The sequence below is a fragment of the Dipodomys merriami genome, unplaced genomic scaffold (assembly GCF_024711535.1).
Source record: "Dipodomys merriami isolate MVZ:Mamm:240054 unplaced genomic scaffold, mDipMer1.0.p SCAF_7, whole genome shotgun sequence".
NCBI lineage: Eukaryota > Metazoa > Chordata > Mammalia > Rodentia > Heteromyidae > Dipodomys > Dipodomys merriami.
Window position 1 is genome coordinate 16,197,501 of NW_027206290.1, and position 27,779 is coordinate 16,225,279.

At 43.5% G+C, this 27,779-nt stretch overlaps 1 protein-coding gene across 2 annotated transcripts in view; it reads left to right on the forward strand.

Annotated features, from left to right (window-relative positions):
• Pde4dip (phosphodiesterase 4D interacting protein) overlaps nucleotides 1–27,779 on the forward strand; it is a 64,868-nt gene that overhangs the window by 14,767 nt on the left and 22,322 nt on the right. For both annotated transcript variants that reach the window (XM_070007534.1, XM_070007533.1), the window contains exons 10-21: nucleotides 163–357; nucleotides 1,577–1,744; nucleotides 1,904–1,985; nucleotides 3,767–3,858; nucleotides 3,990–4,106; nucleotides 4,333–4,470; nucleotides 5,331–5,443; nucleotides 6,906–7,033; nucleotides 16,937–17,025; nucleotides 24,175–24,407; nucleotides 25,223–25,649; nucleotides 27,058–27,247. In XM_070007534.1, coding sequence (XP_069863635.1) covers nucleotides 163–357; nucleotides 1,577–1,744; nucleotides 1,904–1,985; nucleotides 3,767–3,858; nucleotides 3,990–4,106; nucleotides 4,333–4,470; nucleotides 5,331–5,443; nucleotides 6,906–7,033; nucleotides 16,937–17,025; nucleotides 24,175–24,407; nucleotides 25,223–25,649; nucleotides 27,058–27,247 — 1,972 coding nt within the window. The remainder of the gene's footprint in view (nucleotides 1–162; nucleotides 358–1,576; nucleotides 1,745–1,903; nucleotides 1,986–3,766; nucleotides 3,859–3,989; nucleotides 4,107–4,332; nucleotides 4,471–5,330; nucleotides 5,444–6,905; nucleotides 7,034–16,936; nucleotides 17,026–24,174; nucleotides 24,408–25,222; nucleotides 25,650–27,057; nucleotides 27,248–27,779) is intronic.

Consider the following 27,779-nt stretch of genomic DNA (forward strand, 5'->3'; position numbering starts at 1 on the left):
TCCACAGTCTCATGGACTTTTCTGCCATGGTTTGTTTTGAACTGGGATCTTCATATATCAGCCACCAGTTTGTAATAGGTTCTTATACGCCCTTTATATCTTTATGTATGCAATAGGAAGAGTGCTTCCCTCCAGAAACTGACTCTGTTCCTTTTACATTAGGGTCTTAGTGCAACATTGCTCTGCAAGCTTGGCCCGGGGCAGAGTGAAATAGCTGAGGAGTTGTGCCAGCGTCTGCAGCGAAAGGAAAGGATGCTGCAGGACCTGCTGAGTGACCGCAGCAAACAAGCTGTGGAGCACGAGATGGAGATCCAAGGCCTGCTTCAATCTCTGAGCACTCGGGAGCAGGAGAGCCAAGTAAGGACTAGTGCCCGGATGGGAGCTGTCCCAAGGTGCTTTGCAGCATGCATATGGGGAGCAGCTGAGCCTCATAGCACATGTATGTTTACCTGGTTTCTTATAGTCAGCTCAGTTTCTTTATTAACTCCAGTTATACATTCTTTTTTTGCTGGTACTGGGGCTTAAACTCAGGGCTTCATGCTGTTGCTTGGCTTTTTCCCCCTTAAGGCTTTCTGTCACTCCACCACTTGGGCTGCAGCTCTACTTGTAGTTTTTTGGTGGTTTATTGAAGATAAGAGTTTCACTGACTCTCCTGCCCAGGCTGGCTTCAAACTGTGATTCTCAGACCTTAGCCTTTGAGTAGCTAGGATTACTGGTGCATGGAAACACAAATGATTATTCTTTGTTTTTATTTTTGTGCTGGTTGTGGGACTTGAACTTAGGGCCTGGCTGCTGTCTCTCAGTTTTTATGCTAAAGACTGGTACTGTATCACTTGAACCACAGCTCTACTTTGGGCTTTTTTGGCTTTGAATCAGTATCCTCAGATCTCAGCCTCCTGAGTAGCTAGGATTACAGATGTGAGTCACCAGTGTTTGTCTACACATGATTTTTAATTCAACAAAGTAGCAGTCATGTTCTTTGCAAGTTTTACATGCAAAAGATTCATATAATTAGCTTTTAAAAATATATGATTTTAAGGTTATTAATAAGGTCTTGTACAGAGGGATTACCATTTCATAAATCAGGTAATGAGTACATTTTCTGTTTTGGGGTAGTGTCACTCCTTTCTTGTTTTCATTGAACTTCCTCCTCCCATCCCTGCCCACAGGTTACATAGTTCTTTTTCCACATAGTATATACTAAATGTCATGATTGTATTTGTTCACCTTCTCTTCTCCCCCTCCCCCTCCCAGTTTCTGGGACTCTTCTTTGCTCCCCCTTAAAATAAAGCCCCAAAGCAAAACCAAATAACACCACCAAAAGCACCACCAGCAACAATAACAACAAAACCCCATGTTTCTCTTTCTTGCAATTCTATTCAGTAGCTTTTTTAAAAACAAATTTCTGAGTTCACTGTGCTATGCTTTAATCCTGTTATAAGATATCTTATAAGTGTTTATATCCTTTGACCCTTGAGATTGTTCTTTCAGATAGAATATGCAGGGGAAGCCAGTCCAATGAAGTAGCACTTAGCAAATCATTTCTTATGTTACTTTGTGATTTCTTCTTTGCTAGGCTGCCGCAGAGAAGATGGTACAAGCGCTGATGGAAAGAAATTCAGAACTACAGGCCTTGCGCCAGTACTTAGGAGGGAAAGACTTAACAATATCCCAGACTCCCATCGCTAACCAGCAAGTGGATGCTCCCTCCATCGGTCCCCATCTTGGAGAGCAGACTGATCAAGTAATAACTGTAGACTCTTGTAGATATTTGTGTTGACTGCATTTCCTTTTATAAATAAGGCATTAGTTGGCTAGCAAGTTCTGTGAGTATATTCCAAGTCCTGTCACTGTGATCTTAGTTCCCACATCTTTCTAAATCCCAAACCCTTCCAATTTTCAGGGTTCAATGCAAATACCCTCCAGAGATGAGAGCACTTCATTAACTGCTAAAGAAGATGCCAGCATACCCAGATCTATATTAGGTAAGTGTTTCCATTTTGTTTTGTGAACTTTGGATTTCCTGGAAGGCGGAAGACATGTCAATTCTAAGATCCATCCTCACCTGTTGGATAGAATCTCTTTCTCTAGGTTCACAGTTTGGCCTAAGGAAACTGCATGTTTATTCTCCTTTTCAGATAGCTTTGTGGGGATTCAAAGATGCCAGAGGTAGTGCTACCAGTGCGGGGCAGGACTATAGGGCAGACGCTTGCTTCGTTGTCTACACTGAAGTATTAGGAGGGATATGAACTGTAATTGAATTTTTGCTAAGCTCAGCCTTAATTATGGAGTGACTGTAGGGCTTGATTTTCTGAAAGAGAACCGAATTCCATTCATAGTACAAACAAAACTCAAGTGGAAAGTCTCTGATATTTACAGAGCAAAAGGTTGGTGTTTAGGTTTGTCTTAAGGAAAATATTTCCCAGGGAATTCCAGAGGCAGGAACTTGGGATGATTGATGAGGTGGTGATCCTATTAATGCTACAACAGAAAGGTTATATGTCAGGTTCTGGAAATGTGGCGTAGTGCTATAGTGTGCTTGCCTAGCATGCGTGAAGCCCTGGGTTCCATTCCTCAGTACCATATACACAGAAAAAGCTGGATGTGGTGCTGTGGCTCAAGTGGTAGAGTGCTAGCCTTGAGCACAGAGAGGTTCAGGGACAGTGCACAGGCTCTGAGTTCAAGCCCTAAGACTGGCAGAAAAAAAAAAAAGGAAAAGAAAGCTGAGCTACAGGCCAGGTCCTGAGTTCAAGCTCTGGTACCAGTTAGAAAACAAAAGATACAACCCTATAATGTCAGCTACTCTGGAGGCTGAGGATCACAATTAAAAGCCAGCCTGGAAGAAAACTTCTTGAGACTCATCTCCAATTAACTAGCAAAAAAGCCAGAAGTGGAGCTATGGCTCTAGTGGTAGAATGCTAACCTTGAGCAAAAAAAGCTCAGGGACAGCTCACAGGCCCTGAGTTCAAGCCCCAGGACTAGCACGTGCACATACACAATACTCATTGAAACAGTTCAAAAATCAGAGGTCCTATCTACTTCCCTATCCTTTCTCCCTTCACGATCGAAAGTGCCAGTCTCACATCTGGGTTACCCCCCCCCCCATGTGTTGTTTTTTTTTTTGGCAAAAATAAGCAGATGAATCTATGTGTGTGTGTATATATATATGTAATGTATATTTCTCCTTTTCATGTTTATGCCTTCTTTTTATTTTACTTGTTTTACTTAGTGTATCCTTGAAATCACTCCATTCCATTTATGTTCCTCATTCTTTCCTATAGCTGTATAGAATCCATTGTGTGCTTGCATTCAGAGCTATCCCACTTTTTTTTTTTTTTTTTGGGGGGGGTCCAGTCGTGGGGCCTGAACTCTGGGCCTGGGCGCTGTCCCTCAGCTCTTCAGCTCAAGGCTAGTACTCTACTACTTGAGCCACAGTGCCACTTCCTGCTTTTTTTTTTTCCTGCTTATGTGGTGCTGAGGAATCGAACCCAGGGTCTCATGTATGAGGCAAGCATGCAAGGCAAGCACTCTTCCACTGAGCCACCTTCCCAGCCCAGCTGTCCCACTTTCCTTTAGAGCATGTAGGTTAATTGAAGCATTTTGCAATTATAAATAACGCTACAAAATAATGGCTGTGTACATATATGTACATACATGCATACATATATACATACATATATATATATATTCAGTGTTATGGGTTTCTCAGAATTGAGGCAGTGGAGATCCATCATTGTTAGTGATTAGAAGTGTGCATTTCTTTTAGGAGACTTGGACACAGTTACAGGGCTGGAGAAGGAACTGAGTAATGCCAAGGAGGAACTCGAACTCATGGCTAAAAAAGAGAGAGAGAGTCAGGTGAGTTTTCTCATCAAGGCTCATTGGCTAATTGTGGTACGGTTTGGAAAAGCCTTTGCCTCCAGGTTCAACTGGAAGTATGCCACACACTGCTGTCTCCTCTCTGACCTCAATATTTCTCTCCTTCACAGATGGAGCTTTCTGCTTTACAGTCCATGATGGCTGTACAGGAGGAAGAGCTGCAGGTGCAGGCTGCTGATCTGGAGTCCCTGACGAGGAACATTCAGATAAAAGAGGATCTCATAAAGGTCTCGTGAAACTGTGTGATGTCCACTGGAAGTGGGTGCGGTTCAGCATGCCTGGCAGGCATCTTTGAACGAAATATATGAATCTATGAGTCCCTTGGCCAGGGAACTCAGTGTTTCACTGGAACATAAAACAGACTGCGTTAAAGGCCTTTGTTCCCTTGAGCCTCTGTTAAATAGTCTCTTCATGTTATTTTTATCTCTTTACTTATTTTTATATTACTTCCAGGACCTGCAAATGCAACTAGTAGATCCTGAAGACATACCAGCTATGGAACGCCTCACCCAAGAAGTCTTAATTCTTCGGGAAAAGGTGGCTTCAGTAGAGTCCCAGGGTCAAGAAATTTCAGGAAACCGAAGACAACAAGTGAGTTATTGGAATGTAAACTTTTTGTGTGTGGGTGTGCTTAACTTGAGGCTTAGGTGTTGTTCCTTTGCTTTTTCACTCAAGGCTGGCACTCTACCAGTTGAGCCATACCTCTACTTCCATAAATGCTTTCTATTTTTACTTGGGATAAGCAGTACAGGCACTGCCAGGTTCAACCTCTGGTGGAAAGGTCAGTGGATGACATTTTGTAGAAAATCTGTGCTCTGCAGTTTCTTCACACAGTCAGCAGCCATTGATGCCCTTTTGGATGTTTGAAGTTATGAAAGGAGTTGCAGTTCTTTACAAATGCAATCTGTTGGGACCAGGAGTGTGGCTCAAGTGTTAGAGTGCCTGCCTAGCAAGCATGAGGTCCTGAGTTCAATCCTCAGTACTACCAAAAAAAACCCCACCCCAAAACCCCACAAACACCTCCTCATACAGAAGTCACCCCACAATGGAATCTTCTCATCTGCCCTCGTTTAGCCATATTCAGACCTGTCACAGTTTCAAAGAAAAAGAGAAGCCAAGTTCTGGTGGCTCACACCTATAACCCTAGCTCCTCAGTAGGGTGAGATCTGAGGATCATGGTTTGAAGTCAGCCCAGGCAGACAAATTTAAGAGACTTCTATCTCCAGCAAAAAAAACTGGAAATGAAGGCATGGCTCAAGGAGGTCACTAGCCATGAGCAAAGTTGAGAGTGGGAGGAGGCCCTGAGTTCAAGCCTCAGGGCAAGCAGAATATTACTACTACTACTACTGCTACTACTACTACTACTACTACTATTAATATTAATAATTTAAACCCAACTTTATGCCTCACTTGGTCGTTTGCATGTCATGACTTCTCCTTTCTTTCCTCAGTTGCTGCTCATGCTGGAAGGACTAGTAGATGAACGGAGTCGACTCAATGAGGCCTTACAGGCCGAGAGACAGCTCTATAGCAGTCTGGTGAAATTCCATGCCCATCCCGAGAAGTAAGAAAGACTATTGCTCTTTTGTTTTGCTGTTATTCTTCTTTCTTCTTTCTTAAGTGTCATTGCTTATAGTACTACTTCGTCATCTGTTGTGTGAATTATTCAGCCTTAGTGTGTAAGCATTATGTCAGGGAACAGTGTGCATTTCCCAGTGGTTGCAAAGAGAAGGCAGCTGTACATCTAAAGAGATCATTCCTATCCTTTGTGTCCGTGTCCTATTCAAGGCTGTAGAGGGCATTTATACTCACTTAATATCACTGAGCATCATTGAAAAACAATGTATTCATTCTGATGGCTGTGATCACCCCAGAATCACTAAACCATCATGATGAATATGTTTTCCTATACCTCTTAATTCTTTTTTTTTAATTAATTAATTAATTAATTAATTTTTGTCGGTTGTGGGGCTTGAACTCAGGACTTGGGCACTGTCCCTGAGCTCTTCAGCTCAAGGTGAGCGCTCTACCGCTTGAGCGACAGCGCCACTTCCTACCTCTTACTTCTTTTTTTTTTTTTTTTTTTTTTTTTTTGGGGGGTCCGGTAGTGGGGCCTGAACTCTGGGCCTGGGCGCTGTCCCTCAGCTCTTCAGCTCAAGGCCAGCGCTCTACCACTTGAGCCACAGCGCCACTTCCGGCTTTTTTCTTTTTGCTTATGTGGTGCTGAGGAATTGAACCCAGGGCCTCAGGCATACAAGGCAAGCGCTCTACCACTGAGCCACCTTCCCAGCCCTACCTTTTACTTCTTATACCTCTTAATTGATCGTGTGTGTTATATCTTTCTCGTTCATTTTATATTATACTTCCTTCATTTTTTTTCTCATTTTGCTTTTCCTCTTCTGTTTTTCTCTCTCACGCAATTTTTTTTAACCTGTATTATTCAATATCTTACGGTTTTGGAAAGAAAAACTTTTCTTTCTACCTCAGGGAAATGAAAGTAGAGTAAAAATAGGATAGGACCACTTGCTTATGTTTCCTTTTAAAGAATCTCTGGATCATTATTCTTGGTGAACTAGATTCCTTTCCACAGTGTCATGCATTTGGGAAACACGAGAAAGCAGATTGCCTTCACTAGCAATCCTATCTGGCTCAGACTTGCTTTAGTTTACATTTAATTTTTCCTGGGTTTAAGTTTTTCAGGCACTAAAATTTATCATCACATAATGAAACTGCTCTCTTGTTAGCTATAGAAGTATAAGGTCATCCAGGAACTATAACTTTATGCACGATCAGCGCAGAATCTAGTATCAAGGGGCAAGCTTTAAAGAAAGGAGCAGAGCCTGGTAATCTACCAGCAATGAACACAAGTCTCAATGGAGAATGCATTCATTTGCTATGTCCTGGAAACAACTACTTCAGAAAAATCCCATGGCCCAGAGTGCTGCTGATGGCTCTTTGTATTCACATGTAGACCCCTTACAGTTGATGGCTAACCTGTTTTCCTTCCGTATGGCATGTTCAATCAGCTCTGAGAGAGACCGAACTCTGCAGGTGGAACTGGAAGGGGCCCAGGTGTTACGTAGTCGACTAGAAGAAGTTCTTGGAAGAAGCCTGGAGCGTTTGAGCAGGCTGGAGACCCTGGCCGCCATTGGAGGTGGGGAACTGGAAAGTGTGCGAGTTCGTCCCAAGCATGCCTTCTGAGCACTGGCGGGTCAGACTGCTGCCCCGGATGGAAAGCCTTGTTTACACTAACCAGAATTAAATGGTGACTTACTAATGGTAGAACTGGTGCAAGTAACATCAACTTCAAATGAAGCTCACTTTAGCCTACCTGTATTTCACTGTGCATCTCTCTCTCTCTCTCTCTCTCTCTCAGTTGAGTGGTAGAGGTTGTAGTGTGTACTTTGCACATTTCAAATCATTCGGCTTTAGTTTTCCCATGCATATCCATTCTTTGCCCTAGCCTTTCCTCATCCCTTCATCCCTCGTATGGGCCAATAAAGTTTATCCCTCCCCCCATTCAGTCATATGTTCCATATCATGTCATAATGCATGTGTGTGTATTATTTTTGCCATTCAATCAACTCCTGCTCTTTGAGAGCCCTTCTTGATCAACTAAAAGAATAAAGAAAACATTTCAAGATAAGAGAGAGAAAGATTGAGAATCTCTAAGAATGACTTTGCAAAAGTGATAGCCTTTTCCTAAGATAATCAAAACCAGGAGAGTACCAAGTTAAAGAGCTGGAGATAGATTATTAAGTGCTTTTCATAAACCTTTGTCTATATTACTTCAGAACAGATGAAATTAGATTGGTGCACATTAAATTTCATTAATTTTTTTTTCTTTTTTGATCCCTTGAACTCGGGCCTCACATTCTGCTTGGCTTTTTTCTTCAAGCCTGGTACTTTACCTTTGAGCCATAGTTCCACCTCTGGCTTTTTGCTGGCTAGTTGGAGATAAGAATCTCTCAGATTTTTCTGCCTGGGGCTGGCTTTGAACCTCAATCCTCAGAACTCAGCCTTGTAAGTAGCAAGGATTACTGGTGTGAGTCACTAGTTTCCAACTTCCTTAGGTTTATTTAACCAAGATCATGCTGTTTATCAGAACATGACTTCAAGAGAGGTCTTTCTCAGTCAGAATTCTCTATATATGAAGACAGTTTTCTATGTAATATTTTCCTTTAAAACAAGTGTTTTGTCAAATACTTCATATAGGCAGAGAAGAGTATTCCCAGTAGTGGGACTTAAACTCAGCCTTAACATCTCATTTGGCTTACTTCACTCAAGGATGATGCTCTACCACTTGAGCCACAGTTCCACCTCTGGCTTTTTGCTGGTTAGTTGGAGAAAAGAATCTGTCAGATTTGTCTGGCTGGGCTGGCTTCCAATGGTATCTCAGTAGGTATGTCCCTACAACTTGTATATTTCTATTTTGTGGTGGTACAAGGTGAAGTCCTTTATTTTCCATTAATGTGGATGCATTCTTTCATGTGAAAATATGTCATAGGCCTTAGGCTTTTAAGTGTTTGAATAGTTTAGAATATAATTCACTGATCTGTGTCCATTCCAGCCATGGCTAAGTTTAGAAAGGACATTGGGGAGCAGATTTTTGATATCTTCAATGTTAAGTGGATGAAAAGTAACCAAGATTTTCTAGGTTCAGCATCATGAGATTGTTATTTCTGTGGATAATAACTTCCCTAGATTAGAAGCTAAGATTTCAGTTACTTTAGACATGGTGTTAAGGAAACTAGTATTCTAGCTTTCTAGCATGGAGTGCGGGGTGGGGGAGGAAGGATGGGGGAATAATAACTTTTCTTTTTGCTTCTGTTTTTTGCATGATACCTGGTTTCTTCACATTCAGGTATTGACATGGCTTATATCAAATTCTAAACAAGTTTATTAGCTATAGCCATGTCTATAATAGAATCTCCACCAAACTACTGGATAGGGAGAAAATATTCTATTGGAAAAATACCCCAGAATAATCGGATTAAGTAATTTTCGGGGACTGATAGCCAAAAGCCTTTTGATGCTTTATACCATTCCAGTCTTTTTTTTTTTCTTTTTCATGTGGTACTAAGGATTGAACCCAGGGCCACCATTTGAGTCACAGCTTCCCAGCTCTTTTGACTTTGTTTTTTGAGATAGCGTCTCGCATTTTTCCCAAACTGGGCTCAATCTTGTGATCTTCCAGCCTCTGCCTCTCTAGTAACTGGAATTATAGGCATGAGCTACCATACTCAGCTCCATTCAACTTCTAATAGTCTTTAGGAAGGGACAAAGGAGTAACGCAAGGGAGAAATGATAGGAAGTGAACTATCTTAGTCTTTTTAGTTTAGAGATACCTTTTCCTGTGCAAAACTTAACTTCTCCCAAGTAAAGTTAAGGAAACTAATGAAATTGAGCTGTAGAAATGTCAGTCCATCAAACACTATAGCAGGGCATTTAGGAAATGCCTTTCTTTAATTTTACTAATAGACCAAGAAAACTTTTTTAAAGTCTTCTGTTAAGTTTGACTATTAAATCATTCTTGAGTTCTAGTGATTATAGTATTTTGCATTATTAATTACTGCTTCTGACAATGTATAATAGGAGTAGATTGATGGAAGGATAAATTAAGAGTACTATCATAAATGTGCTAAAATCGAGTACTAATTTTCTGGTCTTTTGTGTGTGTATGTTTATGTGTCAGTGTGCCAGTACTGGGGTTTGAACTCCGGGCCTCATGCTCTCCTTTGACTTCTTTACTCAGAGCTGGTAATCTACCACTTGAGCCACACCTCCACATGTGGCTTTTTGCTAGTTAATTGGAGGTAAGAGTCTCTTGGACTCTTTGCCAGGGATGGCATTGAACTGGGATCCTCAGATCTCAGCCTTCTGAGTAGCTAGGGTTACAGGTGAGAGCCGCTGGCACCCAGCAAGAATCAAAGAAACATTGACATGAATAGGATCCCAGCCACAAGAAGTATTTTCTCAGAAGGTTCTTTAGTACGTTCAGCTCACACGTTTATACATGAATGACCTCTGTGAAAGATAATGCATGAAAGCTCTGTTTATATGTTTGTATTCATCATCTAGCACAGAGGTGGGAATGTTATTTTCTGCAAAGGGCCATTTGGTCATTTATAAATCATTTGAAGGTCATACAAAGTTAGCAATACAGGTAGGACACAGGCAGCCAAGGAGAAGCACACATGTCTATCCCATCATTTATCAAATAATTTTGTAGCCTTGTATAGCCTGCAGGCTGGGCGGTCTCCACTCCTGATTTAGTATGTAGGAAGTTGGGCTCATTGCTTCAAAACTTCAAGGGGTTGATTTGAACTCTCTCTGCTTTGACCCTTGAGTTAGATCTGGAATCTTCTGATTAGTGAAAGGAACAGTTCACAGTGCAGCAAAAATTGTTCCTTCTTTGAGTTTCCTTTGAGCTGTCTTATAACAACTCCAGTCTTCTTGTTTTCCTTGAGCTAGTGTTAGAAAACCCTTATTTCCCATTGTTTGGATAAAGTCATTGGTTTCTGATTTCATGGAATTTTATATGAAGTCATAGAATCTTTGCCTATAAAATTGTAGGAAAAATATTGTGGAAAAACTCAAGTTGTCTCTTCCATAGGATCCTGGGTTGTATTTGGCAGGTTCATCGCTAATGTCTTCCAGGCAAACTTGACAAACTCCCTATGAAATTAGGAAAAAATTATTAGTTACACACTTTAAAGTCTGTGAGTCTTAGTGTTTTTTTGGAGTATGGATTTAAACAACTCCCTTATCATTTGTAGAGATAGCTAGATTAAGACATGATTTTTATGTAGTCTGAGTGTTTACAGAAGGTAAATTCTCAATTTTTTTTTCCTGTGTAAGCACATGAGTCAGGATGAATTTTCTGAACAAAAATTGGCATTATTTGCTTCTAACAGAGAGGGGATTTTGGAAGGGAAAGACAAAACCATAGAACTGAAAGGACTAATTTTGCCCAATTTTAAATAAGAATAAGGTTATAAAGTAATGTACTTGTTATTTTTGTATGATTTCCTTTGTTGTTGTTGTTATTGTTGTTGTTATTTGAGGTGAAATTCCAGAAATAAAAACCTTTATTAGTATACTGTCTTCCTCTTGCTACAGTTGGAAGGATAAAATATAAAGTTTAGCAATATCAGAACATGACTTGTCTACAGAATACAAGGAGTCAGATTGCTAGGTACATGAACCAACTTAGCTTTCTTATTTCCCAGAAGAACTTCTACTATGGTAGCAAATCCTTGTAGCTTTGCTCTTAATATAGAGCATGGATGTACAGTGTTGCTCCCCCCCCCCCCTTTGTTCTTATGCCAGAACTGGAGCTTGAATTTAGGGCCTTGTGTTCTTGCTTGTCTTTTTCCACTGAAGTCACCAATTTTTTCTCTGGTTAATTGGAGATATGAATCTCAGATTTGTCTGCCTAGCTTTGAACTGGGATCCTCAGCTCTCAGCCTCCTGAGTAGCTGGGATTACAGGTGTGAGCCACCAGTGCCTGGCACAGTGCTGCTAAAAAAAAAAAAGCCCTAAAGTAGGGACTTTTCAATCTATGAACTTTAGAGAACATGTATACATACAAGTATGTTTTATAAATCATGAATTTCTATGTGCATGAAATACGATTCATTTGATAATAAAAATGGATTTAAGCCAGGCACCAGTGGATCAAGCCTATAATCCTAGCTACTCAGGAGGCTGAGATCTGAGGATCCTGGTTCAAAGCCAGCCCAAGCAGGAAAGTCTGTGAGACTTATCTCCAATTAACCACCAGAGAACCAGAAGTGGCATTGTGGCACAAGTGGTAGAGCACTCGCCTTGAGCTGAAGAGCTGAGGGACAGCACCCAGGTCCAGAGTTCAAGCCCCACAATTGACCCCCCCCCATAAAAAGGATTTACTCACTTTTATCACTTAAAATTTGGTGGGCTGTTGAGAAAAAGTGATTTATGACAACTTGAGATGAAGAAAGAAGCAACAGTAAATGACCAGAGAGCTGGCATTAAATTATTTTCAGGACTTTACACCAATAAGCTGTATCATTATTTTTTTATAGAACTGTGCCATGAAACTGTTAATATTTGTACTGAAGTGAGGAGTATGCTTTTTGATATGTAACTTAGAATTTCAGCTACTTTAAGACACAAAAGAATTGTTACTGATCTAATAAAAGTATCAAAGGCTAACCAAACTATTTGGTTTCATTCTTAAAAGATTGCAAAGAAATAGAGAAAGCTCATACCTTCTTTTTCTTTTCCTTTATAGGAAAATCAATCTATTGATCATTATACTAAAATTTCAAGTCAGAGTCAGTATCTGTGGAATGAGCAGTTACTTAACTAAAGAAAGGAAGAAGCAGCCTGAATTTTACTCCTCACAAAAGAGGCAAAGAAACAGCATTGTACTTTCCAGAGAAAAATTGACAGGGGCCACTTTTTCCTTCAAATCCTTTCTTGTTCTCTTTGCTGAAGGAGAGTGGTAGAAAAGAACTGAGCATCCACTTGCTATGGTGGGTGCTCCATCCTTTGAATGTTCCCACAAAAGCCCCTCACTTCTGCTCTTTCAGCAAGAGACCCTAAGCAAAGAGTCTTTGCCATTACAGAACAATCGCACCTGTGGCATATTTTCTATCTCCCAGGACAATCTGAATTTATACATCCTGCTCAGTTTGAAAATAGGTGATTCAGTTATTAAATAACCACTCTTTTCTGAAAGTAGGAACTCAAAACTTCTATTGAAGCCAGGTGCCAGTGTCTTAGCCTATAGTCCTAGTTACTTAGGAGGCTGAGATCTGAAGATCACGGTTCTAACCCAGCCCATGCAGAAAAGTCTGTGAGACTTATCTCCAATTAACCAGCTAAAAGCTAGAACTGGAGGTGTAGCTTAAGTGGTAGAATGTCAGCCTTGAGTGGAACACGCCATGGGACAGCACCTAGACCCTGAGTTCAAGCCCTAGTACCAACACACACACACACACATATACACGCACGCACACACACACACTAGTAACATAAGACTACTATGTTCTAAGTAACTGTGGGGAAAATATTAGTTCTTTCCTCTTGTTTTCGTCAAGATGGCATAATGGACAAGTAATAATGACTGTAGAAAATAGCTCCTACCTCACTCAGTTTTGGCTCATTATTAGTAATTAGTATTTTTTAAATGATACTTCATAGATTTTTTTCCCTATAAAGCTTATTCAGGGGTGTGGAGTTGTTAGGTGAAGTTATAATTGAATGATCATGAATCCTGTTCCATGGTACTTTTTCAGAAGACCAGGGGCTACCGGCAGCCCTATGCTTTTTCAGTTGTCCTAAAACTCAGGAAGAGCAAAATGCACTATTTCAAGCCTCTTGCTGAGGTAAACGGGTTCAGGAGTGAGCCCAAATGTGACAGGTAGAATCTATCAGATCGTCCAGTAATTAACATCAGGTCTCCATCTGCCCCTGTTGACTGCATTTGGTGTCTGTGGCCTTGAGCTTTGTCAGCCTCCAATGTTCAGCACAAGGACTGCTTTAGTTCATCCCCAGCGGTAACAGGAAGATGGTGATCTTGCTCAAGGCTAAGACTTAAGGAGAACACTGCACCCAGCCGTGTTCCAAGCACTTCAAAATCAGCAAAGCCTTTGACCTTCAAAACTGCAAGGAGCGGATAACACTCTGATAACATTACAAATTCTAATAAATGAGGACTCTGAGTTGCAGAAAGGTCATGACATGCCTGAAGTCACATACCCAGTGACTAAAGCAGAATTCAAATGGGTAATAGGACTGCAGAGCCTAGGTTCTTAATCATTATGCCATCTTTAGTATTCGTACAGAGGAGCCACGTGCTGGTGGCTTATGTCTGTAATCCTAGCAACTCAACAAAGATCCTAGCTTGAAGCTAGCCCAGGCAGAAAAGTCAGTGAGACGCTTATCTTCAGTTATGCAACAAAAAGTTGGAAGTGGGTATGTGGCTTCAGTGGAAGAGCACCAGCCTGGAGGGAAAAAATGTTACACAGCAGCACCCAGGCCCTAATCTGAAGTCCCAGTACTGGCACAAAAAGAAAAAAAGTAGAAGGGTGGAAAAAAAAGGAAAACCTCAGTGTAGCAGAGTTGGAATAGATGAGCATTCTTCAATCGTTTCTGTTTAATTCCTAATGAACTTAGAGACAAGGTAGCCTGACTCAGTGAATTAAAGGTGGAATATCACATAGGAAAGCAATGTGGCTCAGAAAGGCCCACAAAGAAAGGGAAGTGGAGGTCATTGGGCGCCAGAAGCTCACTCCTGTAACCCTAGCTACTCAGGAGGCTGAGATCAAAGTCAGTCCAGGCAGAAAAGTCCATGAGACTCCAATTAACCAGCAATAAGCCAGAAGTGGGGTTGTGGCTCAAGTGGTAGAGAGCTAGCCTTGAATAAAAAAAGCTCAGAGACAGCGCCCAGACCCTGAGTTCAAGCCCCAGCACCAAAAAAGAAAAGGTAAGTAACAGTCCTGCCTGGAACCTAGCATAGGCTTAAGTGTGAGCTGCACAGCCCACGGAGAATGATCTAGAGATGAGCATTTAACGGCAGTGTTGAGCTCTCTCTACCCACAGACATATTCTATAGCCCCCATGTCCCAAAAGAAAATGATATGACAAGTGTTTTCTTAGGCTCATTTTCTTTGCAGGAAAAAAAAATCAAAGGTTATAATCTTTGCTGTTGTAATGGGAAAGATTTTTTCAAAGCAAGCAAAAGATATGAATGTTGTCAGGGGAGTTAGCATACTAGCTTCAGAGTTTGCAAAGCAGCCAGAGCTTAAGAAATACATGAGCCCTCCTTTGCAAGGTCTCGCATGGGATCCTGCATTGGTCTGAAGTTAGTACAGCCTTCAAGGGAAGATAGAACTTCAGCCGTTGGGGCTGCATGCTCCCTACTTCCTGCTGCTGTGATCAGACCAGAGCCCCTGCAGACCCTCTGGCATGAGCTTGAAGATGCCAAGAGATGGAATGCAGACCCAAGCTGTCTCCATTCTGCTCATCAGTAGCATGAGGAACAACAGCCTTGCCTGGAAGAGGTGACAGGAACACTGGCAGCAAATGCTTCCTATCCGTGGAGAGACTCAGGCACCTGAGCAGATGCAGGTTCTTTGGTGTTGGAAGAAGATCACAGTCTGAGCTCTAATGAGCAGAAGCTGAATGGCCCCTAGGAGTCCACATGCTTGACTTCCTGACACACGATACAGCTCGTGGCAGGACCGCTGTGCAGCCATTCCCTTCGCTTCCCAAACCTTTTGGAGGCCCAGGATATCCAGAGGTCAGGAGAGGGATTTGAACTGTCATTGCTGAGGGCAGGATCAGAAGTGGAGTTTGAGATTGTCTGACTTGGGCAGGCTCTGTAAGCTCCAGCATGTGTCACAGTGCACAGTCCTTGTGCACGCTGTGGAGGAAAAACAAAACACCCATAATGTGGGTTACAGTGCTTGATCTAGAATCATATGGATTGGCTTTTATTCTAACCAAGTTAAAAAGGAAATATCCTCAATTTTTGTGTAATATAGTAGCCCCTAACCACATGTGACTAAATATACATGGATTTCAATAAGGTAAAAATAAGCAAATTCATTTCCTCAGTCATACTAGCCATATTTCAAAGGCATAATAGAGCCACGTATGACAGGGATTTGGACAGTGCAGCCACAACACTGCTATCATCAAAGACAGTTCTATAACCAGGCACTGGTGGCTCATGCTTATAGTCCTAGCTGCTCAGGAGACTAAGGTCTGAGGGTTAAGATTCAAAGCCAGCCTGGGCAGGAAAGTCTGTGAAACTCTTTATCTCTAATTAACCACCAAAAAAGCCAGATTAGAATTGTGGCTCAAGTGGTAGAGTACCAGCCTTGAGCAAAAAGCTAAGCCCAGGCCCTGAGTTCAAGCCCCACTGCTAGTACACACAAAGTCTCTTAGCCATCCCTGCCCTACACCTTTGCCCAAATGCTAAGGGCATCTACTTGTTCCTTAGAGCAGGTGGTAGAGGTCAAGACTCTGGGGTGACTGCGTCCTCCTTTGGGGAATGACAGAATGGATTAAACCTTGTTTGTACAAAGCAGTTCAAGAAACTCTGCAGGCAAAGGATGCTGGCACTGAGCAGTTTGAGAGATGGAGAGGAGAGAAGGTTACAGGAAAGAATTAGGATACCATCGAACCATTCTGTGCCTCAAATCCTGACCAGACCTTAACTTCTGTAACACACAGGCCTCCCAGAGAAGAGATCCTCAGATATACTGCCCCTAGAAATAGAGACTAAAGAAAGGTTTGTTAAGAAGAGAAAGTTGTGCCAGGACCAGTATCTCACAACTGTGAGCCTACTACTCAGGAGGCTGAGCTCTGAAGATCATGGTTCCAAGCCAGCCTGAGCAGGCAAGTCTGTGAGACTCTTATCTCCAATTAACCACTAAAATACCAGGAACAGAACTATGGCTTACATGGTAGAGCAGCAATCATGAGTGAAAAAGCTAAGGGACAGTGCTTGGGTTCAAGCCCCATTTTTGGCACACACACACACAGAGAAAATTGTTACATGACCAGGATAAGGGGATAATTTTGGCTATGTTGAAGTAGGTGAGAGAAAGCCAGGCATTGGTGGCTCACATCTGTAATCCTAACTGGTCAGGAGACTGCGATCTAAGGATAAAGGTTTGAAGCCAGCCAAAGCAGATAGAGACTTTGGGCAAAAAGCCCAAAATAGAGGTGTGGCTCAGATGTCTGAGTGCCAGCCTTGAGCAACAAAAGCCAAGCAAGAGCATGAGGCCCTGAGTTCAAGGTCCAGTACTGGCACACACAGGCAGGAAATGAGCAGAGCATCCCCTTGGATGGTTTGTGAAGTGTGAGTGTGGCTTGTTGTGTGGATGTTTGCCTTCAGAACCAGCTCGTTTTGAGTGTTAGGAAGGAAGTACCACTGGTACAGGGGCCATGCATGCAAGGAAAGAGAAATCAGAGGAGGAAGGCACAGTGTCATTTTCCCTGCTGCTGCTGGAAGCCATCAGGGAAGGGAATCACCTTTCTCTTGTGGCCTTGCTTGCAGGAGCAGCTGCAGGGGATGACACGGAGGATGCCAGCACTGAGTTCACAGACAGTATCGAGGAGGAAGCTGCCCACAACAGCCACCAGCAAGTAAGTCCGGGTCAGTTCCCGGGGCTGCTAGGGTGAAAGGCACACAGCCTCCCGGGGTCTGAGGGTCGCCTGTGGCCTTGGTGCATCTGCCTCGAGAAGACATCTTTTCTAGAAACCACTTCCCAGTCTGCTTCCCTTCCTCTCTGAGTTCCGCAAACATATGCGCACCCTTTTTCTCTGTCCACTTCCCCCCCTCTTTGGTTTTATTTGTTTGTTTATTTATTTGGGTGCTGGTTCTTACTGGGGCGTGAGCTTGGGGCCAGGCACTTTCCCTTAGCTTTATAAGTGCTCAAAGCTGGCACTTTACCAATTGAGCCACCCCTCCATTTCTGGTTTTTCTTGAGATGAGAGGTTCACAGACTTTCCTGCTGGGATCCTCACATCTCAGCTTCTTGAGTAGCTGGGATTATAGAGGTGAGCCACCATGCCCAGCCACTCCATTCTTTTGTTCTAGCTACTTCAGTGACTGTAGCTGTAGCTTCAGAAGATTTTTTTTTTAATCTTAAGACAATGGATTTGTCCCCTCTTGGGCTTTGATAACTGAAACATATCACATAAGACATGGAGACACCAAAAGAGCATGGGGGAAGGTGGCAGGGCCTGGGACCTGCATGAACAGTACTCACTGAGAAACTGCAAAGCATCGGAACTGTTAAATCTCATGAAACAGAAGAGCACTTTGCTGTGCAAACACCCCATATCATCATAAAGTTCGTGACCAGCTGGTGGCACTTCAACAGCAAACTGCTACCTTGAGCATCAGAATTTTGGTATCCAAGGCCCAAACGCTTCATGTTTGCAATGGAAGAAGCTGTAACACACCCCTTCTCAAACCCAGGAATGGATGTCCTGGACTTCAGAGATTATGTCACCAACAGTGATCCTACTGCATCCATTGACACACTTACATGTCTCCCCAGGGCCAGTGACATTTAACAAACACGTCCCCTAAAGGGACCATGTCGGTGACTCTTTAAGTTTTGTGGATTTTGTTGGTTTTCATTTTTATGCTGGTACTGAGGCTTGAACTCTTGGCCTGGACACTTTAACCCATCACGTTTTCACTCCAGCTTTATGTTCCACTACTTGAGCCACAGCTCCACTTCTGGCCTCGGTGGTTCATTGGAGATGAGTCTCACAAATTTTCTCATTGGGCTGGCTCAAGATCCTCAAGATCCTCAGATCTCAGCTTCGTGAGGAGCTTGGATTACAAGCACAAACCACCTGCATCCTGTTTAAGTTTTTACAGAGAAAGTGAGTTACTAGGAGAGATCTGTGAAGTCAGCTGTGCACAACCATGAAGGCCATGTGTTTTTATTCTGTTAGAAACATGGTGGGGAAAATGATATCCGTAAGTCTACTCTTACATCTCCTGCATAAGAAAAAGAGAAGACATCCATGAACCTAGTAAGATCCCTAGTAAGCAGTCCCCAGATCCTGTAAGATTTGGATCAGTCTTAGGTTCTTGAAGACAAGAGTTGTCTGGTATGCCTCTAGTCCTTGAGTTGTTTTTTGTTTTTGTTTTTAATAATGTGTGCTGGAACTGGGGCTTGAACTCATGGCCTGACACTATCACTTAGCTTTTGTGCTCAAGGCTAGCTCTTGAGCACTTGAGCCACACCTCTACTTTCCACTTTTTGCTGGTTTATTGGAGATAAGAGTCTCATGGACTTTTCTTCCCAAGCTGGCTTCGAACCTCAATCCTCAGATCACAGCTTCCTGAGTAGCTAGAATTACAGATATGAGTCACCAGTACCTGACTCCTTCAGACTTTCTTTACTTTTCTGTTGCTCTGGCCCTCACTAATCTTCTCCCTTGAGTTTTGGCATCAGCTCTGCTTCTCCTTTTGCTTGAACAGCTTCCTCTGAGTCCTCTCGCTGATGCTTGTGACTTTATGTGTGCAGATGCCTTCGCCCTCACTCCCTGGTATCACAGAGGATCCTGGGTAAGAGGGCGGAGTCTACAAGATGAACACCTGTTCACTCTAACCATGCACTCTGTTGGCTGCTCCCTAATGGGTATAACTGTGGACAAGAGTAACTTCAGGATAAACAAATAGGAAACACAGATATGAGGACAAGCAGATTCTGACTGACATTGTCCAAACTAGTTCTGGTAGTATAAAGCCTATAGATAGTTTTTTATTATTACTTTTTTTAGGCGGTTGTGGGGCTTGAACTCTGGGGCTGGGTGCTGTCCTTGAGCTCTTCAGCTCAAGGCTAGTGCTCTACAACTTGAACCACAGTGCCACTTCCAGTTTTCTGGTGGCTTATTGGAGATAAGAGTCTCATGAACTTTCCTGCCCGAGCTGGCTTTGAACTGCGATCCTCAGATTTCAGCCTCCTGTGTAGTTAGGATTACAGATGCGAGCCACTGGCACTTGGCTTTTAATTAATTTTTGTGTGTTAGCTGGCACTGGGGCTTGAACTAAGAGCCTGGGCACTATCCTTGAGCTTTTTTTTTTTTTTTTTTTTTTTTTGCTCCAAGCGAATGCTCTACCACTTGAGCCACAGCTCCACTTCCAGCTTTTGCTGGTTAATTGGAAATAAGAGTTTCATAGACTTCCCTGTCCAGGCTGGCTTTGAACTGTAATCCCCAGATCTCAGCCTCCTGAGTAGCTAGGATGACAGGCATGAGCCATTGTGCCCAACAATTAACTGGTTTTTAAAGTAATTTCTTCCTTAGTTTCCTTTTCTGTAACCTAGCATCAAGAATATGATCCAACCCTGTTTTGAGGTAATTCACACTCTGGAATAAGTGTTTGCCATATGACTTGGCAGAGGAGACAATTATAGCATAAACTTTGGGTTAGGGCTTTGCTCCTGGTAGACAAAGTATAGACCTAGTGGATGAAGACACTCTTGGGTAAGCATGGTTTTTCTTTCTAACTTCTTTCCTTGAAAATTAGTCTCCAGCTTTGTGCAGGAAGGACCTGGGTGTGTGAAGTCACTGTAAGTTCACTTTATCTCTTCTGGAGTTTGAGGTTGTGATTCTCCTGCTACCAATGAAATAAAGCTTGCTTTGCTATAACCATATTGTGTCCAGATTTTCACATATTTGTTTGCTTGTTTCCAAGGAAATGGTTCCTTAAGATTAGTCTCTGAGATCCTTTTGATGGTACTCTTGGAAGGTGAACTTTATTTTTGACACCTTGTTCCCTTCCTTCCTCAGACCATGTACACACACAATACATACACAAAACCCCTAAAAAACACGTCCAGCTTTATACCTGAGCGAGACACACTTTTTAAACCAAACTCAGCATTTCTCCTTGGTTTTTGGACTCAGTCCCCTTAGAAAACAGTAGGTCTAGCCTGGATGGTGACTGTCCCTAGCTATCTCCCACAGATTCCCAGTTGCAAATCGAGGTAAGAGCTACAATAAACTCCTAGGAAATTCTCATGAAAGAAAGCAGAGCAACTGGCCATTGCTGTTCTTCATTTAAATTTTATAATAGAGAAAAGCTAATCATGAATCAAGTAAAAAGGAGAGAGGTCAGTAAACTACATGTTATGAACATGAGAAAAATTATTTTTAAAATAGTAATTTTTTTTTTGGTCCAGTTGTGGGGCCTGAACTCTGGGCCTGGGTGCTGTTCCTCAGCTCTTCAGCTCAAAGCTAGCGCTCTACCACTTGAGCCACAGTGCCACTTCCGGCTTTTTTTCTGCTTATATGGTACTGAGGAATCGAACCCAGGGCCTCATGCATACAAGGCAAGCACCCTACCACTGAGCCCCCTTCCCAGCCCAAAATAGTAATATTTTTATTGTCAAGTCACAATTACACACAGAGTAGAGACAACAATGTGGTGTGTATGGATAGATAGATGAGAGAGAGAGAGAGAGAGAGAGAGAGAGAGAGAGAGAGAGAGAGAGAGAGAGAGAGAGAGAGAGAGATAGGGAATGATCAAGTCAAGCCAATACATCCATCATCTCACTTTCCTATCATTTTTCTAGTAAGATATTTTGAAATTTAGTTGGAAATATAGATTATTATTGATAGTCGTTACATTGTTACATAATTGATCTCAACCTATTCCTATACAAGCACCGGTGGCTCATATCTGTCATCCTAGCTACTCAGGAGGTTGAGATCTGAGGATCATGGTTCCAAGCCAGCCTAGCACAAAAGTCTGTGAGACTCTTATCTCCACTTAGCCAGCAAAAAGCCAGAAGTAGAGATGTGACTCAAGAGGTAGAGTTCTAGCCTTGAGGAAAAAAAATAGCTGAACAAGAAGAGTACAGGCCCTGAGTTCAAGCCCTAGCACTGACTTGCACACAAAACATATTCTTCTCTATGAAGCTTAATTTCTCTGTATCATCAAGTCCTTATTATCCCACCTGCTCAAGACTGGCATTCTACCACTTGAGCCACACCTCCACTTCTAGGTTTTGCTGGTTAATTGGAGAAAAGGGTCTTACAGACTTTTCTGCCAAGGGCTGGCTCTGAATCTCAGTCCTGGATCCCACCCTCCCGAGTATTGAGGATTATAGGTGTGAGCCACTAATGCATTGATGATCAGTGGTGCTGTGAGCATTTGAAAAAATGCCCTGAATGCAGCCTAAAAACTACTCACATTGTGAGAGAAGCAAAACGAGGAAAAACAAAACAACTCTGTTAAATCTCTTTAATAAAGTATCCCAGGATCCAAAAGGTTAAATGTATGGATACAATCACACAAGTGAATAAGAGCATGTGAAAAAACAAGCTGTACGAGAGACATAATTGAAAATAGACCTATTGGGTTTCGTCTATCATCTCACATACTGGAACTGGGTTTCACTTGAAAGGAAGAACAGAAATATTTACAAAAATATTATGTTTTTGGAACTGGAAATGAACAAGAAAGCTAGATCCTGAGTTAGTTTTCATGCATTTATATACACATTTTAACATTAGCCAAGGTAATGTTAAATCAAATACCCTTTGAGATAGAACTAGAGAAACTCAAATTGGCTCAGGCAAAAACTAGATCTCTTCTAGGCAATGGTTTATTTCCTTATTTTTTTTTTAAAGTAGGAAGGTCCAGGCTGGCTTCAAACTTCAATCCTCAGATCTCAGCCTCCTGAGTAGCTACAATGACTGGCTAGAGCCACCACCACCCAGCTTAAGACATTATTTTTAAGCAGAAGGAATCTTGAACGTTGGGTAAAAGACCCATGTACCCATAAACAAGGCTGAGGGTTTTCCTTATGCTAGTCCATAGGCTTTATTTTTAAAAATAACATCATACATGGGCTGGGAAGGTGGCTCAGTGGTAGAGCACTTGCCTTGCATGCTCGAGGCCCTGGGTTCGATTCCTCAGCACCACATAAGAAAAAAGCCAGAAGTGGCGCTGTGGCTCAAGTGGTAGAGTGCTAGCCTTGAGCTGAAGAGCTGAGGGACAGCGCCCAGGCCCAGAGTTCAGGCCCCACGACCGGACCCCCCCCTAAAAAAAATAAATAACATCATACAGGTTAAATGAAGGGTATGATCATGACTATCAAAAGTTTTATTCTGAACCCAATCCTTTGCTGTGTCCCAAATGCTTGGTGGCACATGTGGAGGCTGACTAAGGCAGGTAGTAGAGTCTTAGAGACCGCCATTTTCACAGCCAGTCACGTGTCAGGCTCTCAGACACCAGATGGGGTTGGATGCCTACAGGCTGAGTAGCATCTCTGTGACACTGTCTGAGCAGCTATACAGCTACGCAACCGCAGTGCTTCTAGATACTATGTGAACATGTGCTGGGAACTAACCTGCCACCAACCTCTGGCTTATGGATACTATACTCCCTCCCTCCCTTTCTCCCTCCCTCCCTCCCTCCCTTCCCTCCTTCCCTCCTTCCCTCCTTCCCTCCTTTCTTCTTTCCCTCCCTCCCTTCCTCCCTCCCTCCCTTCCTCCCTCTCTCCCTTCCTTCCTTCCCCTTCTCGCCCTTTATTTTTATTTGTTTATTTATGTATTTGATGCCCGTATTGGGGCTTGAACTCAGGGCCTGAAAGCCATCCCCACAAACTTAAGCCACAGCTCTACTTCCAACTTTTTGGTGGTTAATTGGAGATATGAGTCTCATGGACTTTCCTGCCTGGGCTGGCTTCAAACCACAATCCTTGGATCTCAGCCACCTGAGTAGCTAGGATTACAGGCATGAGCCACCAGCACCCAGATCCTCCACTCTTTGTTGTGAGCAATATCAAACCTAAGCAGTGGTATCCGTAATTGATTTAGCTACATTGCTCCGAGCCCTGTTTTGTTAAATATATTGTTGACCTAAATGATATGAACATGTAATTAATTCTGTAAATCACCCCTAGCTAAGCAACCACTACATGATTTATGAAGTAAATATTGTGATGGCTTTGATAACTGGGAAATTATTCTGTCTAGCTGGAATGAATTTATAAATGACAATTACAAGTCACAATATTTCTAGAGAGAAAAGAAAACAGCATGACTCGCAAATAGGTATAGGAGGGGGGTGAGAAATTGGGAATTGGATCTGACCTGGAGTTGAGAATGTTAACTCCTGACTACTGCTGCTGAGAAGATACCTAACATGACTTAGGATTGTGTTTAGATCACTGTTGGACAGACAGGCAGGAAATTCTTGAACAAAGACACCCAGTCACACACTACACAGGTTATCAGACTCTGATTTTTTTTTCACTTTAAAAAAATGTGGAAGACAACTTGAAGGAGAGCTGAAAATGGATGATAAAGTCTAAAGTATACAAATTCCTATTTGAGGAAAATCTGTAAGATCTGCCTGAATTGAAGCATTTGGGGAATAACTTCAAGAGAATCCTCAAGAAGAAGAAAAGCATTGGGAAATTATTTCTGCCATTTTTTTTTGCCAGTACTAGGACTTGAACTCTAGACCTAGTGCTCTTGCTGGGCTTTTTAAGACTGCCACTCTATCACTTGAGCCACACCTCTACTCCCAACTCTTTGCTGGTTAATTGCAGATAAAAGTCTCAAATGTATCTGATGGCTTCTAGATTGCAACCTCCTAAGTAGCTAAGATTATAGGCATGAGCCACTAGTGCCCAGATGGAAGGAAGTTCTTTTTCATTTTGTCTTTCCCCATTAAAAGTGTCATAAGTGATCTCATATCTCTCTCGTAGCCTCTTGACTGACCTAACTTCTTCAAACCATGATTTGTTCTTGCAGCTCATCAAGGTGGCTTTGGAGAAAAGTCTAGCAACTGTGGAGCCGCAGGACCTCTCTCTTGTCCCTCCTTCCCCATCAGGCGAGGACAGTCACAGGTGTTTTCAGGAGGAAATTCTCCACCTGAAGGCTGAGGTCCACCAGCACTTGGAGGAGAAGAGAAAAGCCGAGGGGGAACTTAAGGAGCTAAAAGCTCAAATTGAGGAAGCCGGCTTCTCCTCTGTGGCTCATATCAGGTGAGACTCTTCCCCAGGGTTGAGAGCCCAGTGACAGCCTTGCCTCAGACAAGGCATTTGTCCTACTTCGTGTTTCCTTAGGCTGCATCCCAGGTACCATACACTAATGCTACAGATTCTTTACAAGTTAATACTAATAGATAATAGGAATCACGTTTGTGACTCACACAAGCTGGTCTTAATTCAATGTAGTCATGCCTATTATCAGCCAGTGGCTTGAGCCAGTAATCCTAGCTACCCAGGAAGCTGAGATGTGATCATCAAGGTTCAAGACCAGCTCAGGCAGGCAAATTTGAGAGATTCTTCTCACCAAGTAACCAGTGAAAAAGCCAGAAGTGGAGGTGTGGCTCAAGTGGTAGAGCACCAGCCTTAAGTATAAAAGTGAAGTCGGAGTGCGAGGTGCTGAGTTCAAACCCTAGTGAAATATATAAGGAGTCTCTGATGCAAGGGAGATCTCTCACTCTTCCTCACTCTTGGTTTCCTTTTATATACATTTTTTTTGTGAGTCCTGTAACTTGAACTCAGGGCCTGGACACTGTCCTGGAGCTTCTTTTGCTCAAGGTTAACTAACACTCTACCACTTGAGCCACAACACCACATCTGGCTTTTTCTGTGTATGTGGTACTGAGGAATTGAACCCAGGGCTTCATGCATGCTAGGCAAGCATTCTACCACTGAGCCACCTTCCCAGGTCTGGCTTTCTTTTATCTAAAAGAAGGGGCTTGTTCTACGTCAGCAGGCCACTCTGACTCTGTCGTGGACTTAGATGTGGGTGACAGGAACCCGGGGCCTCGCCTGACTATGCGTCCCCACAGGAACACCATGCTGAGCCTGTGCCTGGAAAACGCGGAGCTGAAAGAGCAGATGGGAGAAGCCATGTCTGATGGATGGGAGATGGAGGAGGACAGGGAGCAGGGCGAGGGGATGGGGCACACTGTGCCTGCCCAGGAGGCTCCCAAGGGGAACGGCCTTCAGGCTGAGTTCCGAAAGCTCCAGGGAAAACTGAAGAAAGCCCACAACATCATCAGCCTCCTCAAAGAACAGCTGCTTCTGAGCCCCAAGGAAGGGAAGAGCGAGCTCACCGCCGCCCTCCTCCAGCCCCTGGCCGTGGAGGCGAACTCAGGCCTGGCTTGTTCTCCTGGCAAACGCCCACGCCCGGAGCAGGAGCCTGCAACGGCCAGACCAGCCCGCAGACCCCAGAGCCTCGATCTCCCGGCCGCCCTTGCTGCGGAGGCCCCCCAGGTAAGCAAGGGCATGGGAGACAGGCCCTGGGAGAGGGCTGTTTTCATTGTTATTATAAAGGTGATGTGACGTAAGTCAGGGAAAGAGCACGTTTGTTTTTGGTCAATGTCACCCCTTCTCTGGTTCTCTCTCTGTTTTTCCCTCCCATCCCCAACCACACATTGGATAGTTCATTTCCAACATGGTGTCTAATGAGTGCCACTGCTGTATTTATTCACCAAGAGTTTAGTTTTTATCTTAGATGGCTCTGCCTTGTGGGTCAGGGGTACTGAGGAAAGGACACTTTTGACACCTGTCACCTGGGCAGTGGTTGGCAACATCATTACCTCATGGGCCTGTCTCCTTCCCTTCCTCCCTGCCTCCCTCTCTCCTTCCTTCCTTCCTTTCTTTCTCCTTCCTTCTCCCTCCCTTTCTTCCTTCCTCCTTCCTTCTCTTTCTTTCCTTCCTTCTTTTCCTTCCCTTCCCTTCCCTTCCCTTCCTTCCTTCCTTGCTTGCTTCCTTCTTTCCTTTCTCCTTCCTTCCTTCCTTCTCTTTCCTTCCTTCCTTCCTTCCTTCCTTCCTTCCTTCCTTCCTTCCTTCCTTCCTTCCTTCCTTCCTTCTCTTTCCTTCCTTCCTCCTCTTTCTTTCCTTCCTCCTCCTTCTTTCCTTCCTTCTCTTCCTTCCCTTCCCTCCCTCCCTCTCTTCCTTCCTTTTTTTTGCTTCCTTCTTTCTTTTACTTTTCTTTTTTGTGGGCTTGAACTCAAGGCCTAGGCACTATGCCTTAGCTTTTTCACTCTAGGATGACACCCTACCACTTGAGCCATACCTCCACTAATGTTTGTTTAAAAAAAAAACTTGTTAATTGGAAACCAGAGTCACAGACTTTCCTGACTAGGAAGGCTTTGAAGCTTGATCCTTAGATCTCAGCCTCCTGAGAAGCTAGGGTTACAGGAGTGCACTACCAGCACCCAGCTCGCATTGGTTTTGAGGCAGCCCAGACAAGTGGCATGTAATGACATCTCTTCCTTATCATTGCTGTTTTCATGCCAGCATCTGTGCCTGGGTCTCAGAAAGGGTTACTGGCTCCCCCAATAAAGGGAGGTGGTTTTGCTGAGAAGGCGGCGAAAGGGAGACTGCAGAGGATTCTTAGGAGACCAGGGTCAGGACCGTGGGGAGGGTTGCGGGGGGGGGTGTGTTCCACTTCTACCCTTCCTTTAACCACTATCATTTAACCTGAGGGTTCTTCTGCAGACTTGATTGGCACTGGGCAGTTGCTGTAGATCTGGGGATGAATAAAACATCCCCTGGCTCTCGGATGGCGCCAGATGGCATAAGTGCCTTGACAGACTGTGAATGTAGTCGAGTTCCCGGGGGAAGGGGCTGTTCCTGCGTGGGGTGGCCTCAGGATGCCTAATCACTTTGTTATTAGTCCCACCAGTGTGAAGCCCAGACCCCTGGGCCTCAGTCAGAATCGAGCCTGCCCAGTTCCACCAAGCACCTGCGCTCCCAGCTGGCGCAGTGCAGACAGCGCTACCAAGACCTCCAGGAGAAGCTGCTGATCTCCGAAGCCACAGTCTTTGCCCAGGCAAACCAGCTGGAGAAGTACAGGGTCCTGTTCAGTAAGTACTATGAGCTCACCATCACTAGGTGTCTTCCTTCGCCTGGGCAAGCTGTGTGTTCTATAGATTTTACTTTACTTTCCCAAGCTCAGAACAATAGTCCTGACCAAAGTCCTACAGCTGTGGAAGTGGATATTTTCCTTTAAGTTTCAGGGGACAGAGAAGAACAAAGAGATTTTGGTTTTGTGCCAGTCTGGGGGTTGTTCTCAGTGCCTGGGTGCTGTTCCTGAACTCTTTCATTCAAGGTTGGTGCTCTACCACTTGAGCCATACCTCCATTTCTAGTTTTGTGGTGGTTAATGAGAGGTTAGAGTCGCAGGGACTTTTTCTACCCAGGCTGGTTTTGAACTGTGATCCTCAGATCTCAGCTTCCTGAGTAGCTAGGATGACAGGTGTCAGCTACTGGTGTCTGGCCAAAAGAATTTCTTTCTTTCTTTTTTTTTTTTGGATCCGGTCATGGGGCCTGAACTCTGGGCCTGGGCGCTGTTCCTCAGCTCTTCAGCTCAAGGCTAGTGCTCTACCACTTGAGCCAC